General features: G+C 43.6%; 1 protein-coding gene across 1 annotated transcript; it reads left to right on the forward strand.

The window, feature by feature from the left end:
• The first annotated feature begins 9,377 nt into the window (after window positions 1-9,377).
• On the forward strand, window positions 9,378-13,444 carry iba57 (iron-sulfur cluster assembly factor IBA57). Its single transcript, XM_033043575.1, has 3 exons — window positions 9,378-9,707; window positions 10,676-11,019; window positions 13,029-13,444. Exons 1-3 carry the CDS (start codon window positions 9,406-9,408, stop codon window positions 13,424-13,426), a joined length of 1,044 nt encoding a protein of 347 aa, XP_032899466.1. The 5' UTR covers window positions 9,378-9,405; the 3' UTR covers window positions 13,427-13,444.
• Window positions 13,445-15,666: the final 2,222 nt, after the last annotated feature.

The following is a 15,666-nucleotide window of genomic DNA, read 5'->3' on the forward strand; positions in this document are numbered from 1 at the left end:
AACTAAGCGTGAAGAACGTGAGAATTCACTGCTGTCTTAATTCTTTTTTTTTTAAATAGTAATTTTGTTCCATATTACTCTTACTTCCACAATCTCAACGCTGGCTGCAGCATTTCCATTTTGTTTAACTTTGACAAGCTTTGACAGGGAAAACACATGGAAAATCCACATTCAATAATGAAAAGATATGCAATCAGGGAAATGAAATAAATAATTATGACTTAATCATTGAGTTTGTGGTGCATTATTGATGCTAAGTTAAAAGTTCAGTTACAAACAAAACAAAAGGTATTGAACTGATATGACTGGAAATGTTTATGGTTGAAGTTCACCTCTGGGAAGTGTAAGGTATGCAGGGGTCAGGTACTAGAAAGAAGCCCTTAAAGCTTTCCTCTGATCGAAAGGGTAAAACATTGATGGTGTATACTTAACATTGCCATTGGAGTCATGGTTCAACATCTTCCAGTCGATAATAATGATTCTATTCTTGGACAAATTCCTAGTTCTAATTATCACAGACTGCAAGGAAAAACTTTATTTTGTAACCTTTAATTTATGTATCATTGCACTGTATTTAACACATACTTCTGTGTTCTGTGCTATTATATTGAAATATCATTAAAATTGGCATTAAAAACAGCTGACAGGAATTTGATTAAAGCGTCTGCACAGTTACAGTATGTACACTTTGAGTTACTTGGGAGAATATTTTGTCTTTACTGCTTGGAGGGAGGATAGAATGATGTATGATGTGCCAACATGTTTAATACCCAAGAATTCAACTCTCCATGCTCCACCCCAATTTTAGCCATAATCTTGCTTCTGAAGGAGAGCTGTGTGTTTAGCAGGCTATTCATCACACTCTCAATTAAAATTCAACATAGTTCCAAACCTCTGCAAGGAGAGCATGAATAGCAAGCAAAAATATGAAAACGTAACCTATCTTTGAGCATTTAAGATGAATCCTCTGCCCCAGACTGGTCTCCAATCCTACTATTCTTATTCCTCTTCATACCAGCCCCCTGACTGGTTTTAAACCCATGAAAGGCTGATGGAAGGTGATCTCCATGCAGAAACCTTCCCCTACTCCCTCCAAATTACTGGCCTCATTTGGAAAATGTGGATGATCCACTCCATAGAAAGAGATTCAGGAAATTCCTATGCAATTGTATTCAAGTATGAGCTATTTTTAAGCCAACTGTGCCATACTGGTCACATTTTAATTAATTGTATGTACAAACAAGCAGATTTTATTGATATCTGGGAAGTCTAAAGTACCAAGTACTTTGGTGTTCCTTGGTTGCTTGACCTTACATGGGAATCAGATTATTTAAAGTCAATCTTTAGTTTAATAAAACTCAATACAAACACTTGTTACGACTTAATAATTCTATTACAATGCTGTAGAATTCTTAGTATTCGCCACACAGAGCCTGCAGCTCCGGGGTGCAAGTTCTAAGAACTAACAACAGTCCAGAAATGCAAAGATTATATAGTCATTAAGCATCCGTATACAATATTACAATATGGTACGACACATTCTTATCCTATCAGCAATGTCATTAGGCAGCAGCTCATTAGCATCATCCAATCACCTGAATTGATAGTACAATTTATACACTTGTTATCGCGCACGTGCAACTTGTACAACTTGTTGTACAATTCGTTTATCGTATTACTAAATCATCCTGCAGTTTGGGTGTTACTCAGTTACAGTCAGGATGCGTCCTGCACAACACTAGTAGTACGTGCGATCACGATCACAACTCATATGCCGCTAATAGCAGCAGCACGTGAGGTGCTCCCCAGTACCGATAGCAGTTAGTTCGTGCTTAGTAAGCAACACAATAGCACCGATAGCAGTTAGCAGCAATATACGGGCATCATCAACAGCTCCTTAGCACTGATAAGACACAGCATACGTGCTTTCAGCAAGCAGCTTCTTAGCACTGATAATATTCAGCCTTTTCACTGTCAGCTAAGCTTTGCAGCTCAATAATTTGAAAATGAATGGTTAGTTCTTTTTATTATTTGTGATCTTGTTTTATTCTTAATTCCACACTTACATACATTGTAATCTTAATACTGGATTTAGTTATTACAGAAATGTTATTAACACCAGATATCCTCACTATGAACTCTGACACGTGGATGGAAAAAGGATGTGGATTAGGATATTCATAAATTTTCTGAAATGTTTAATGCGGCTAACCAGTTTGCATCTTGAATTGAATTGAATTGAATCCTTTATTTGTCATTCAGACCTTTCGGTCTGAACGAAATGTCGTTGCCTGCAGCCATACATGTAATAATAAACAACACACAATAAACACAAATCTACTTCTTAACATCCACCACAGTGAGTTCACCAAGCACCTCCTCACTGTGATGGAGGCAAAAGTCTTAGGGTTGCTGTCTCTTCCCTCCTCTTCTCCCTCTGCGCTGAGGCGATACTTGCAGTGTAGCCTCTGTATTTCTGTTCATGAAGTCTGCTGCGGACAGTGGTCATTGACAAATCCACACCTGACTCCGTGAGTGTTTCTGATGTTAGACACGTGCTTGGGGATTTTTCTTTATAATAGAGAGAATTCTTCTGTCATCAGCTGTGAAGGTCTTCCTTGGCCTGCAAGTCCCTTTGCGATTAGTAAGCTCACCAGTGCTCTCTTTCTTCTTAATGATGTTCCAAACGGTTGATTTTACTAAGCCTAAGGTTTGGCTGATGTCTCTAACAGTTTTATTCTTGTTTCTCAGTCTCATAATGGCTTCTTTGACGTTCATTGGCACAATTTTGGTCCTTGTTTATAAACAGCAATAAAAGTTTCCAAAGGTGATGGAAAGACTGGAGGAAAGACTAGGTGCTGAGAGCTCTCATATACCTGCATTAAGGAGGCAATTAAACACACTTGAGCAATTACAAACACCTGTGAAGCCGTGTGTTCCAAACATTATGGTGCCCTGAAATGGGGGGACTATGTATAAACGCAGCTGTAATTTCTACATGGTGAAACCAAAATGTATACGAATGGCCTTTATAAAAATCTGACAATGTACACTTTAACAACTTGTGATTTTTTTAATTACAAATCTCAAATTGTGGAGTACAGAAGCAAATAAATAAATGATGGGTCTTTGTCCCAAACATTATGGAGGGCACTGTAAATAAATGACCTATCTGACGGTTATGTCCTAAATCGCAGGTGGTGCTACCAAGCCACACTTGGTGCTGTAGATCCGCCAACCACATTACATTCTGTGTCCTTTTTTCTTTAAGTGATTTAATTATTATCATGTGAATATAATAGGTGGTAATCAGTAGCAGGGGATTTACATATCTGTTGATCTGATGCCATGAGACTTCATTGGGTCTGGAATCAATGTTGATACTCCCAAGCCTAAAAGTATAACCTACAGTACCACTTGGTCTGGCAGATCTGTTCTGTTGGGTGGGACAAGGTGTACCCAGATGGGGAAGTCTGGCACATTGTCTTTTACTATTATGTTAGTTTACTAGTCTATGCTCTCCACACTTGGATACAAATCCCCAGACATTCATGTGGAGGAATTTGTGAGGTCAGCTCAGCTGTGGGTGACTTTACTATGTCCAATTGGATTGCTAAGGTCATAAGGAATAGTAGAATTAGGCCATTCGGCCCATCAGTCTACTCTGCCATTCAATCATGGCTGATCTATCTTCACCTCCTAACCCCATTCTCCTGCCTTCTCCCCATAACCTGACACCCATACTAATCAAGAATCTCTCTCTATATCTGCCTTAAAAATATCCACTGACTTGGCCTCCACAGCCTTCTGTGGCAAAGAATTCCACAGATTCACCACCAAGAAGGTCTGAAGAAGGGTCTCGACCGACCTGAAACATCACCCATTCCTTCTCTCCAGAGATGCTGCTTGTCCCACTGAGTTATTCCTGCTTTTTGTATCTATCTTGCTAAGTCATTGGTGGGTAGTCCATCCAGTTTACCTTTCTTTTGAGTTTTAACATAGTAATTATATGGTAATGATAGGCAATTTCAGAAGGCAGTTAAAAGTCAACTACATTACTGGATCTGGAATCAGAGCTAAAAGTGACAGATTTCCAGTAATGAAAGACATGACTGCATATTTTTTTCCCCTTGTAAGCTTGCATGCAATCATATATGCATAAATAAGCTTAATATCACACAGAGACCTAGAATTTAAAATGCATATCTCTGAGAATCATCAACAACATTTATAAATCTTGCTTGTTTAAATTTTTATGCCACAATTATATCAACTAGTAGGTGGTAGGTAATTACATGGTTCCTCTGGTCAAAAAGTGACATCAATTCCATATAACTACGTCCAACAAACTGAAGATTTTAAGCAGAAAAAAAGGCGACAGAAGGATTGATTCCCTTGCAGATCTTGTAAAAACAAAATTCTGCAAGTGATGAGAATGATTTTTCCATTACGCATCCCATAACCTCACTGATCCAACATGATTAATTTTTCGTTTTAGAGAAAATCTCCTCAGTAAATTTCTTGACATTTTATTAGGAACACATTTATACTCTTTTGTTTTATAATCTTGTTACATTGTAGAACAAGCAAGAAATCTTGCTCCATTATATATCAATGTTGAATAATTCAACGTTTTTGTGTAAATTAAGTACGTCTGATTTTGTTTTACTGTACAAGAAAAAGATTGGCATGGTAGAAATAATTTGGAGAACACTTTGGAAACTGTGAATGGGAGAATATTAAACAGAAGTTAATCAATTGTAATCAATGCCGGCAGGCGTTGCTTTTTTAATTGACGTGAAATTATTACCTTAAAATATTTTGAATTCTACTCTGTCGAACACTTTATAATGTTCAATAAAACAATGTTAAGAAAATAGATACTAACATTATTCTACATCCTTGCAAGGAAACTGTAAATCCTGTAAGCACTCATACTGATACGGATTAGTTTATTGTCATATACACCAGAATGCATTAAAATTTCTTGATCACATGAAACTCACATATTAAACTGTAAACACACAATAATGAGAAATGGAAGAAATACAACAACAAGGCCTTGTAGGAATGTTGCAAAATGTCTGTGGACTTCAAAGTAGTGCAAGAAAAATATGAAAGTACAATAACAGAATAACAAGAAAAAGATTGGCATTGTGGAATGTTGTTAAGAATAAGAATGCGCAGCGGCACCACTGGTGAGTGTGAGATAACAAGTGATTGGTTCAGGAGTCAGATAGTGATAGCAATGGGGAAGAAGCCCATTAAGTCTGGATGTCCGAATATATTTATCTGTCAATCAATATTAATATATTCTGGCCATTGCCGCCTTGTTTGAGTATCTTGCTGTGCAATTTTGTGCAATATTTCACACAGAACAGTGATTACATTTGAAAACAACATTGTTATAAAGTACAAAAGGAACATTCTGATCTCATGAATGGGATGACATGAATACACCTTTTTTGTTCTAATATTTGGATGGACCCTCCTATTTAACATGTATATTTTATAATACAGACGTGCTCTATAACTACAGGTAGTTGTTATTGGGTAGATCCTGCGTTCTGTCCAATACTTCTTCAGACCAAGGCCTGGATAGAGTGGATGCGGAAAGGATGTTTCCACTAGTAGGAGAGTCTAGGACCAGAGGTTAATGACCTCAGAATTGAAGGACATTCTTTTAGGAAGGAGATCCTCCTTTCGTGTGGCGTGCACAGGCTAAAGTTGTTGGACAACTTATTCTGTTTGATCTTCCGTTTGTGCATGTCGAGTTGATTGCATTAGTCGAAACAGGGCGGACCACGTGAAGGTTGCAATCTTCCACCCCAGGAAGGAGATGAGGAGGTATTTATTTAGTCAGCGGGTGGTGAATCTGTGGAATTCATTGCCACAGAAGGCTGTGGAGGCCAAGTCAATGGATATTTTTAAGGCAGAGATAGATGCTTGATTAGTACATATGTCAAGGATTAAGGGAAGACAGAAGAATGGGGTTAAGAGGGAGAGACAGATCATCTATAATTGAATGACGGAGTAGACTAGATTAAGCCAAATGACCTAATTCTGCTCCTATCACTTCTGAACATGAATTTATAACAGCTTCTGCAGACTAATTTCTTAGCTCTGTTCCAATCAGACATCTTTCCTCTATCAGACCTTGCCCTCTTGTGGCAGTTCATAATATAGCATGAGCCATGTGTAGGAGGGAACTGCAGATGCTGGTCTACACCAAAGATAGACAGAAAATGCTGGAGTAACTCAGCAGGAGAGGCAGCATTTCTGGATAGAAGGAATAGGTGATGTTTAGGGTCAAGACCTTTCTTCAGACTGAGAGTCGGGTGAGGGAGACACAGCGTTATGGAAGGGTAAGGTGTGAAAATGAGAGATCAAAGGGAACGAAGATCAAGGAAAATGTAGAATTGTTAGCTTGGGGAAGGTGACAACGAGGCATGCAAAGATAAAATTGAATCAGGACAATCAGACTGGTCGGAGAACTAAGATGGGGGAGGGATGGAGAGAGGGAAAGCAAGGGTTATGAAGTTAGAGAAGTCAATATTCATACTGCTGGGTTATAGGCTGCCCAAGCAAAATATGAAGGTAGACAAAATTGCTGGAGAAACTGAGCGGGTGAGGCAGCATTTATGGAGAGAAGTAATAGGCGACGTTTCGGGTCTAGACCCTTTTCAGACTAGTCGGGGGGGGGGGGGCGGGAAAAAGAAAGGAAGAGGTGGAGACAGTAGGCTTGTGGGAGAGCTGGGAAGGGGAGGGAAGGGGAAGGAGAGAGAAAGCAAGGACTACCTGAAATTGGAGGTCAATGTTCATACCGCTGGGAAGTAAACTACCTAAGCGAAATATGAGGTGTTGTCCAACGGGATTCCATGGCTGGCCACATCATCCCATCTCCTCCACTTTCCGCAGAGACCGTTCCCTCCGTAACTCCCTGGTCAATTCATCCCTTCCCACCCAAACCACCCCCTCCCCTGGTACTTTCCCTTGCAACCGCAGGAAATGCCACAGTTGTCGCTTTACCTCCCCCCTCGACTCCATCCAAGTAATCTTTCCAAGTGAGGCAGAGGTTCACCTGCACCTCCTCCAACGTCATCTAGTGCATCCGCTGTTCCAAGTGTCAACTTCTCTACATCGGTGAGACCAGCGCAGGCTCGGCGATCGCTTCGCCCAACACCCCCGCTCAGTTCGCAATAACCAACCTGATCTCCTGGTGGCTCAACACTCAACTACCCCTTCCATTCCCAATCCTACCTTTCTGTCCTGGGCCTCCACCATTGCCAGAGTGAGGCCCAGGGCATATTGGAGGAACAGCACCTCATATTTCACTTGGGTAGTTTACACCCCAGCGGTATGAACATTGACTTCTCCAATTTCAGGTAGTCCTTGCTTTCTCCCTCCTTCCCCTCCCCTTCCCAGCTCTCTCACAAGCTTACTGTCTCCGCCTCTTCCTTTCTTTTTCCCGCCACCCCTCGACATCAGTCTGAAGAAGGATCTCGAACCGAAATGTCGCCTATTCCTTCTCGCCATAGATGCTGCCTCACCTGCTGAGTTTCTCCAGCATTTTTGTCTTCCTTCGATTTTTCCAGCATCTGCAGTTCTTTCTTAAACAAGCAATATATTAGATGCTGTTCCTCAAATTTGCGTTGGGCCTCATTCTGGCATTATAGGAAGCCCAGGACCGAAAAGTCTGTATGGGAACGGGAGATCATGTAGGTCTAGACGGACTGAGCAGTAGTGTTCAGGGAAACAATTGCCGAGCCTGTGCTTGGTGTCGCCGATACATAGGAGTCCACACCTGGAACAGTGGATACAGTTGATGTGGTTGGAGGTGCAAGTGAACCTCTGCCTCACCTGAAAGGACTGTTGGGGTCCTTGGACGGAGTCAAGGAGGTATGGGGACAGGCGTTGCATTTCCTGCGGTTGCAGGAGAAAGTACCTGGGGAGGGGTGGTTTGGTGGGAAGGGATGAGTTAACCAGAGAGTTGTGGAGGGAATGGTCTCTGCAGAAAGCGGTAAGGGGTGAAGATAGGAAGATGTGGTGGGATCCCGTTGGAGGTGGTGAAAATCTTGTCCCCCCATCCCTGCCCAGCTTTCACACAGCGGTATAAATATTGATTTATCTAACGTCAAGTTGCGTTCCCTCATTCTCCGTCCCTTCCCTACTCTAGTTCTCCAACTAGTTTCACGGTCCTCTTGATTATATTTTACTGAATCCTTGTCACCTTCCCCTTAGCCAACAATGAACCATTCTACATTTCCTTGATCAATGTCTGCTTTGATCTGTCGTTTTCACACCTTACCCATCCCTATCTCGTTTCCCTCTCCCTGATTCTGAGTCTGAAGAGGCGCTGCCTGTCCCGCTGAGTTACTCCAGCACTGTGTGCCTGTCCCGCTGAGTTACTCCAGCACTGTGTGCCTGTCCCGCTGAGTTACTCCAGTACTGTGTGTCTATCCCGCTGAGTTACTCCAGCACTGTGTGCCTGTCCCGCTGAGTTACTCCAGCACTGTGTGTCTATCCCGTTTAGTTACTCCAGCACTGTGTGCCTATCCCGCTGAGTTACTCCAGCACTGTGTGCCTGTCCCGCTGAGTTACTCCAGCACTGTGTGCCTGTCCCGCTGAGTTACTCCAGTACTGTGTGTCTATCCCGCTGAGTTACTCCAGCACTGTGTGTCTATCCCGTTTAGTTACTCCAGCACTGTGTGTCTATCCCGTTTAGTTACTCCAGCACTGTGTGTCTATCCCGCTGAGTTACTCCAGCACTGTGTGCCTGTCCCGCTGAGTTACTCCAGTACTGTGTGTCTATCACGTTTAGTTACTCCAGCACTGTGTGCCTATCCCGCTGAGTTACTCCAGCACTGTGTGGCTGTCCCGCTGAGTTACTCCAGTACTGTGTGTCTATCCCGCTGAGTTACTCCAGCACTGTGTGTCTGTCCCGTTTAGTTACTCCAGCACTGTGTGTCTGTCCCGTTTAGTTACTCCAGCACTGTGTGTCTGTCCCGTTTAGTTACTCCAGCACTGTGTGTCTATCCCGCTGAGTTACTCCAGCACTGTGTGTCTATCCCGTTTAGTTACTCCAGCACTGTGTGCCTGTCCCGTTTAGTTACTCCAGCACTGTGTGCCTGTCCCGTTTAGTTACTCCAGCACTGTGTGCCTGTCCCGCTGAGTTACTCCAGTACTGTGTGTCTATCCCGTTTAGTTACTCCAGCACTGTGTGTCTATCCCGTTTAGTTACTCCAGCACTGTGTGTCTATCCCGCTGTGCGCCTGTTGCCCTGCAAGCGGCGGTGTCGCGGGAGTTGTTGCGGGGATAGGATCGTTGTGTTGGGGGTGAACGGCCGCTGCCGCCGCTGTTGTTGCTGTTGTTGCTGCTGTTGCCGCCGCCGCCGCCGCTGCCGCCATGTTACTGCGCACCTTTCACACCGGCTGCAGCCGGACGCTGGGAGTTTTGCTGCGGGCCCAGGCGGCCGCTTGCTCGATCCCATGGCAGCGCTGGGCAGGCAGTGAGGCCGGCGACCGACACCGCTGCTACCGCCTCAACCACCGGCAGCTGGTGCGGCTGCGGGGCCGGGACACGGGCGCCTTCCTACAAGGCCTGGTCACCAACGACGTGGAGGAGGTGGCGAGCGGGTCCCGGGAGGCCGTGTACTGTCACCTGCTCAATCTGCAGGGCAGGACCATGTTCGATGTCATCCTCTACAGGCGAGTGCGGGCACTGGCTGCAGGTTGGCGAGGAGTTGGAGTTTGGTTTGGGAGCGAGGAGGAATGTTGGGGGAGAGTTTGGGAGCAAGCAGGGAGTTGGGGGAAAGTGTTTGGGTGTCCAGGAGGGGCCGGGCTGGGCCGGCATTGGGGACAACGAGTGGAGTTTGGCGGTGAGGAGGGGAGGGTTTGGGAGTGAGGAAGGTTGGGGGGGAGAATTTAGGGCTGAGGAAGAGTGTTTGGGTGAGAGGAAGGGAGTTGGGAATATTTGGGGATGAAGATGAGAGTTGTGAAGGGTTTGGGGAGGGGGTGGTGGTGGTGGAGGGGAGTTTCGAATAATGTTTGACGATGAGGTGGGTAGTTGGGGGTGAGGATGGGAGAGGGTTTGAGTCGTGATGCAGCATTATAGGAATTTGGTTAGGTTGCACTCCGAGTAGTTCTGGTTGCCCCAATACAGGAAAAAGGATAGGAGGCCTTGGAAAGGGTAAAGAGGTTTACCAGAATGATGCCTGGATTAGAGAGTATTGGCTCCAGGGACATGTTGGTCAGGTTTTGAATTGTTATCTCTAGAACGCCAGAGATGGAGGTGAAGTATATGAAATTACAAGTATAGAAAGTATATTAAATTATGAAAGGCATTAGTTGGGGTAGACAGTCCTTTTTCCCCAGGATGTAAATATCAAATACAAGAGGGCATAAGTTTAAGATGAGAGGAATAAAGTTCAAGGGAGCTATGCATCACATTATTTACAAAGGGTGGTGAGCACCCGGAACACTGCAAGGGTGGTGGTGGACGCAAATATGATAGTGGTGCTTAAGAGGCTTTTGGATAGGTAAATGGATAGGCAGGGAATGGAGGGATATGAATTATGTTCAGTAGATAGGAGATTGCAGTGGCTTTGTGATTGGCACAGACATTACGGGCCTGTTCCTGTGCTGTACTGTTCTATTCTCTTCCTTTTAAATTCCAGGCTGCTCGAAAGCCAAGAAGAGCCAACCATTCTCGTAGAATGTGATGCCACACTGCTTGATGATGTTCGAAAGCACTTGAAAATATACAAGATTAGGAGGAAAGTGGACATATCCCTTTGCCCAGATCTCTCCGTGTGGGCAGTACTTCCACCTGAACACTCAGCAGAAACTAGCAGTGACATAGCAGAAAATGGGAAGAATGTGTTGGTGTGCACACAGGATCCTAGAACTGATGCCATGGGATGGCGGTTGGTACTGAGCAAGGCTGTCAGTCCATTAGACATAATCCCCGGAAGTCATATAGGTGATATCCAGGAATATCATAGTCATCGGTATAAGATAGGTAAGGAGTGATCATGTGTCTCAAACTGAAACTGGTCTGTTCTCTGAGAAAGGAGACCTTGAAAATTGTGTTTTTTTAAATTTGGAAATATGACATACTGACAGATGAAACACTGACATATCTTCTGAAAATGAATTGATTATTTTTAACAGATTTCTACAGATGGAATGATTCATTACTGCAGGCCATTAATAGAAATGGAATCTGTGGGCGGAGGAAATCAACTTTTGTGGATGTTGTAAATAATTATGCCATTAGGAGTGTTGAGTTGAACAGAAATGTCCATTTAATAGGATTTCAAGTAAATATCTTTAAGACAATCTAAAAAAATTTGGATGCTGGAAATCATGGAATAAAAACATAAAATAACATATACACAGTAGATTAAACAGAATCTGTGGAAAATGGAACAAAACTAAAAAATGCTGGAAATAGTTAACATTTCCATCTTTTTAATTTTTATTTTAGCTTTCAACCTACAGTTTTTTGTTTTGATTTTCACTGCTCTGTAAGAAGAAAAACAAGAGTTACTGTTTAGGACCTGAAATGTCGACATAATTTCTCTTTTCACAGATGTTAACTGACCTGAGTATTCCAAGCATTTGCAGAATTTTCTCCAGGTGCAATTATTTTACTAGAAAATGTACAATCCATCTATTGTTTGCTTCTGAATTTGCATCTATCGTTAGCAAATTCATGCATAGTGAAATAATTGGAATTGTATAGTCATACAGCATGGAACCAGGCCCTTTGGCTCAACTAGCCCATGACGACTAAGATGCCCCATCCAGTCCCATTTGCCTGCGTTTGGCTCATATTCCTCAAACTTTCCTGTTCATGTACAGTTGCTAGTATCTTTTAAATGCTGTTATAGCACCTGCTTCAAATACTTAATTCCACATATCCATTACCCTTTGGATTTGGATGGTCTGGGGATGCAAAAGTAGGGTTATGAAAGGAGACAAAATACTTGAAATAACTGCATTTCTGGTATGATGCTGTTAAAGATCACGTCCACAAGTTAGTACTTTTTACAGGCCTTCTTACTAAATGATTTGGAAGAGTGTGAATTGAAGGAATATTTTTATTCAGCCAAGGGCTTGACTGAAATTTAATTGGTCAACGTGGTAAAAATCAAGTCATGAGTGCTTTATTGTCATATGTACCGAAGGAACAATGCAATTCTCACTTGCAGCAGCACAGCAGGTTTGTAAACACAGTAACAGACCGATAATATAATAAACAAGTATAAACAAAGAAACTTCTATAAATAATTTTTCAAATCGCAACTTGTGCAAAAAACAAAACAAAGCCCAAATTCCCTATTGCAATCAAGACAGTTCGTTGTTCGGGGATTAGTTGGTGTTCATGACGTTCAATAGGTGATGGTTGTCGAGAAGAAGCTGTTCTTGAACCTGGACGTTACCGTTTTCAGGCTCCTGTACCATCTTCCCAATGGCAGGAGTGAAATGAGATTGTGGCCAGGGTGATGTGGGTCCTTGATGATGCCGGCTGCCTTTTTGAGGTGGTGCCTCGTTGTAGATCCCTGCGATGGTGGGGAGCTTGTTAACTGTGATGGACTGTGCGGTACCGGTTCACCACTTTTTGTAATTTCCTTCATTCGTGGCATTCATTAGATATCGGCAAAATATGTTGATCATGTTTAGTTGATCCTTCAGTAGATCCTTCCAGTTTACTGAAGTCATTCATTTATCTTCTGATGAATGGCGTTAAGATGAGAGGCAATGCTGTGCTCTACACTGGACCTGGTTTGCAGTGCTGCTCACTGTACTATTTGTAGAGAACTTCTGACAAGCAATTTAAGATAGTGATAAATGATGAAGAGAAATTGGTTGGCATATTTTATTTACCTAATCTGGCCTAAGGGATTCAAAATTAGAGTTCCTTAATGGAGAACAATTGGCAGCTGAACGCTAATTCATTGAAGATGATTAAGAATAAATGTTATGTTATATGGTGGTAATATATGCTGTCTTGTTTCATCTAAGGAATTGCTGAAGGTGTGAAAGACCTCCCATCTGGAGAAGCAATACCTTTGGAATCAAACCTTGTCTACATGAATGGGATCAGCTTCACCAAGGGATGTTATATAGGGCAAGAGTTGACGGCTCGGACTCACTACACAGGCGTAATAAGGAAAAGGTTGATGCCAATCCAACTGGACAGCCCCATCCCACCTGGCAAAGTTCCAGAAAAGGCGCAGATTGTTACTGAATCTGGAAAATTGGCTGGAAGGTTCAGGAGTTATGAGGGCGATGTTGGTTTAGCCATGATTCGACTGGCTTATGCCAATGAACCTCTTCATGTACTCACAGCAGGTGATGTTCGGGTACGGTTGAGAGCATCAATGCCAAATTGGTGGCCGAAGGATGAAAAGAATCAATAAAAATATATATATTTTGGATGGAGCGCCTACATTTTGTTGATAATATTTTCAATACATTTATGAAAGTGTTCAGTGTCAATTTTAATTTTCTTAATACTTCAATTTCACCTGTTTTTAACCTCTTATAATATTTTCCACTTATTTTGTTGTGGATGTGCACCTACAGGAATCTTTAATGTTTATGCTGCATTCTTAAATTGGCTTTTGCATCCTTCATATCAACAAAAAAAGTAAGGTTGTCAGTCTGGAGATGTGGCCCGACCCGGAACATCACCCATTCTTTTTCTCCAGAGTTGTTGCCTGATTTGCTGAGTTACTCTGGCACTGTGTCTATCTTTAGTGAAGTGGGGGAAGTTGCTTTCATTAAAAAAAATTTTAATTAAGTCTTTCTTTGTAAAAAATAGTCTTTTCATTCTCTTTTCAGACAGGCTCAGAATTCAATGAAATGAGCAGAGTAGTACACACATCAAGGTACAACACTTGAAGAGACTTTCACAGAAGGTGTGCAGTTAGAGAGGAGGTTGTGAAACTGTCACGACTGCTTTGGTGCCACCTCCTGCACCCACACACAACTGACTGACTTCATCCACTTCACCACCAACTTCCATCCGGCACTCCAATACACCTGGACGATTTCCGACACTTCCCTACCATTCCTTGACCTCACCATCTCCATCGCAGGGGACAGACTCCTGACCGACATACATTATAAACCCACTGACTCACATGGCTATCTGGACTACACGTCTTCCCACCCTGCCCCCTGTAAAGACTCCATCCCTTACTCCCAATTCCTCCGCCTACGCCGCATCTGTTCCCAGGATGAGACATTTCATACCAGGGCATCGGAAATGTCCTCGTTCTTCAGGGAACGGGGATTCCCCTCCGCCACCATAGATGAGGCTCACACCAGGGTCTCATCCATACCCCGCAACACTGCTCTCTCTCCCCATCCCCGCACACGCAACAAGGGCAGAGTCCCTCTGGTCCTCACCTTTCACCCCACCAGCCGGCAAATACAACACATAATCCTCCGCCATTTCCGCCACCTCCAACGTGACCCCACCACTCGCCACATCTTCCCATCTCCCCCCATGTCTGCCTTCCGCAAAGACCGCTCCCTCCGCAACTCCCTCGTCAATTCTTCCCTTCCCTCCCGCACCACCCCCTCCCCGGGCACTTTCCGTTGCAACCGCAAGAAATGCAACACCTGTCCCTTCACCTCCCCCCTCGACTCCATTCAAGGTCCCAAGCAGTCGTTCCAGGTGCGACAAAGGTTCACCTGTATCTCCTCCAACCTCATCTACTGCATCCGCTGCTCTAGATGTCAGCTAATTTACATCGGTGAGACCAAGCGTAGGTTGGGCGACCGTTTCGCCGAACACCTCCGCTCGGTCCGCCTTAACCTACATGACCTCCCGGTGGCTCAGCACTTCAACTCCCCCTCCCATTCCCAATCCGACCTCTCTGTCCTGGGTCTCCTCCATTGCCAGAGTGAGCAACAGCGGAAATTGGAGGAACAGCACCTCATATTCCGTCTGGGGTCCTTGCGCCCCTATGGCATCAACATTGAATTCCCCCAATTTGGCTAGCCTGTGCTGTCCCCTCCCCTTCCTTCACCCTCTAGCTGTCTCCTCCCACCCTCCCATCCGCCCGCCCTCGGGCTCCTCCTCTTCCCCTTTTTCCTTCTTTCTTTCCCCACCCCCCATCAGTCTGAAGAAGGGTTTCGGCCCGAAACGTCGCCTATTTCCTTCGCTCCATAGATGCTGCTGCACCCGCTGAGTTCCTCCAGCAATTTTGTGTACCTAAGGTACAACACTTATTTATTAAAGCACACTTACTGCATTGGTCTGCAGGACGTTCTAGTAACTAGCAGCTACTCAAACTGAATTATGTAAGCAAACTCCTGGGAATATAAATAGCATAGTAGGTGGAGCTACTACTAACAAGTACTACAATTGGTTCGTAGGAAATAACCAATTTACATCTTTATAGAAACAAAATAAAGCATTGATACGTGGATACATGGTGACTAAACTATACAGTAGCCGAAACGCTAATAACGCATATGGAGAAGTATAGATGGTTATACAAAATCGCCGTATCTAATGGGTGGCCTGCTCACCCGTCCGGCGCGTATGCGGTACGAATCCGGAGGAGGCGCTGTCCTGAACGGCTGCCTGTCCTGCAGCTGTCCGTTTTTTTCCCCTTTTTATTATTTTTAGTACGTTGAGTGTACA

This window comes from Amblyraja radiata, chromosome 2, assembly GCF_010909765.2.
Source record: "Amblyraja radiata isolate CabotCenter1 chromosome 2, sAmbRad1.1.pri, whole genome shotgun sequence".
NCBI lineage: Eukaryota > Metazoa > Chordata > Chondrichthyes > Rajiformes > Rajidae > Amblyraja > Amblyraja radiata.

Bases quoted from the DNA above. Each gene is read 5' to 3' on its own strand.
- iba57 (XM_033043575.1), top strand. From the start codon at position 9,406: ATGTTACTGCGCACCTTTCACACCGGCTGCAGCCGGACGCTGGGAGTT. The intron at 9,708-10,675 runs GCGAGTGCGGGC...TTTAAATTCCAG, and splicing joins TTCGATGTCATCCTCTACAG to GCTGCTCGAAAGCCAAGAAG. The intron at 11,020-13,028 runs GTAAGGAGTGAT...GTTTCATCTAAG, and splicing joins TAGTCATCGGTATAAGATAG to GAATTGCTGAAGGTGTGAAA.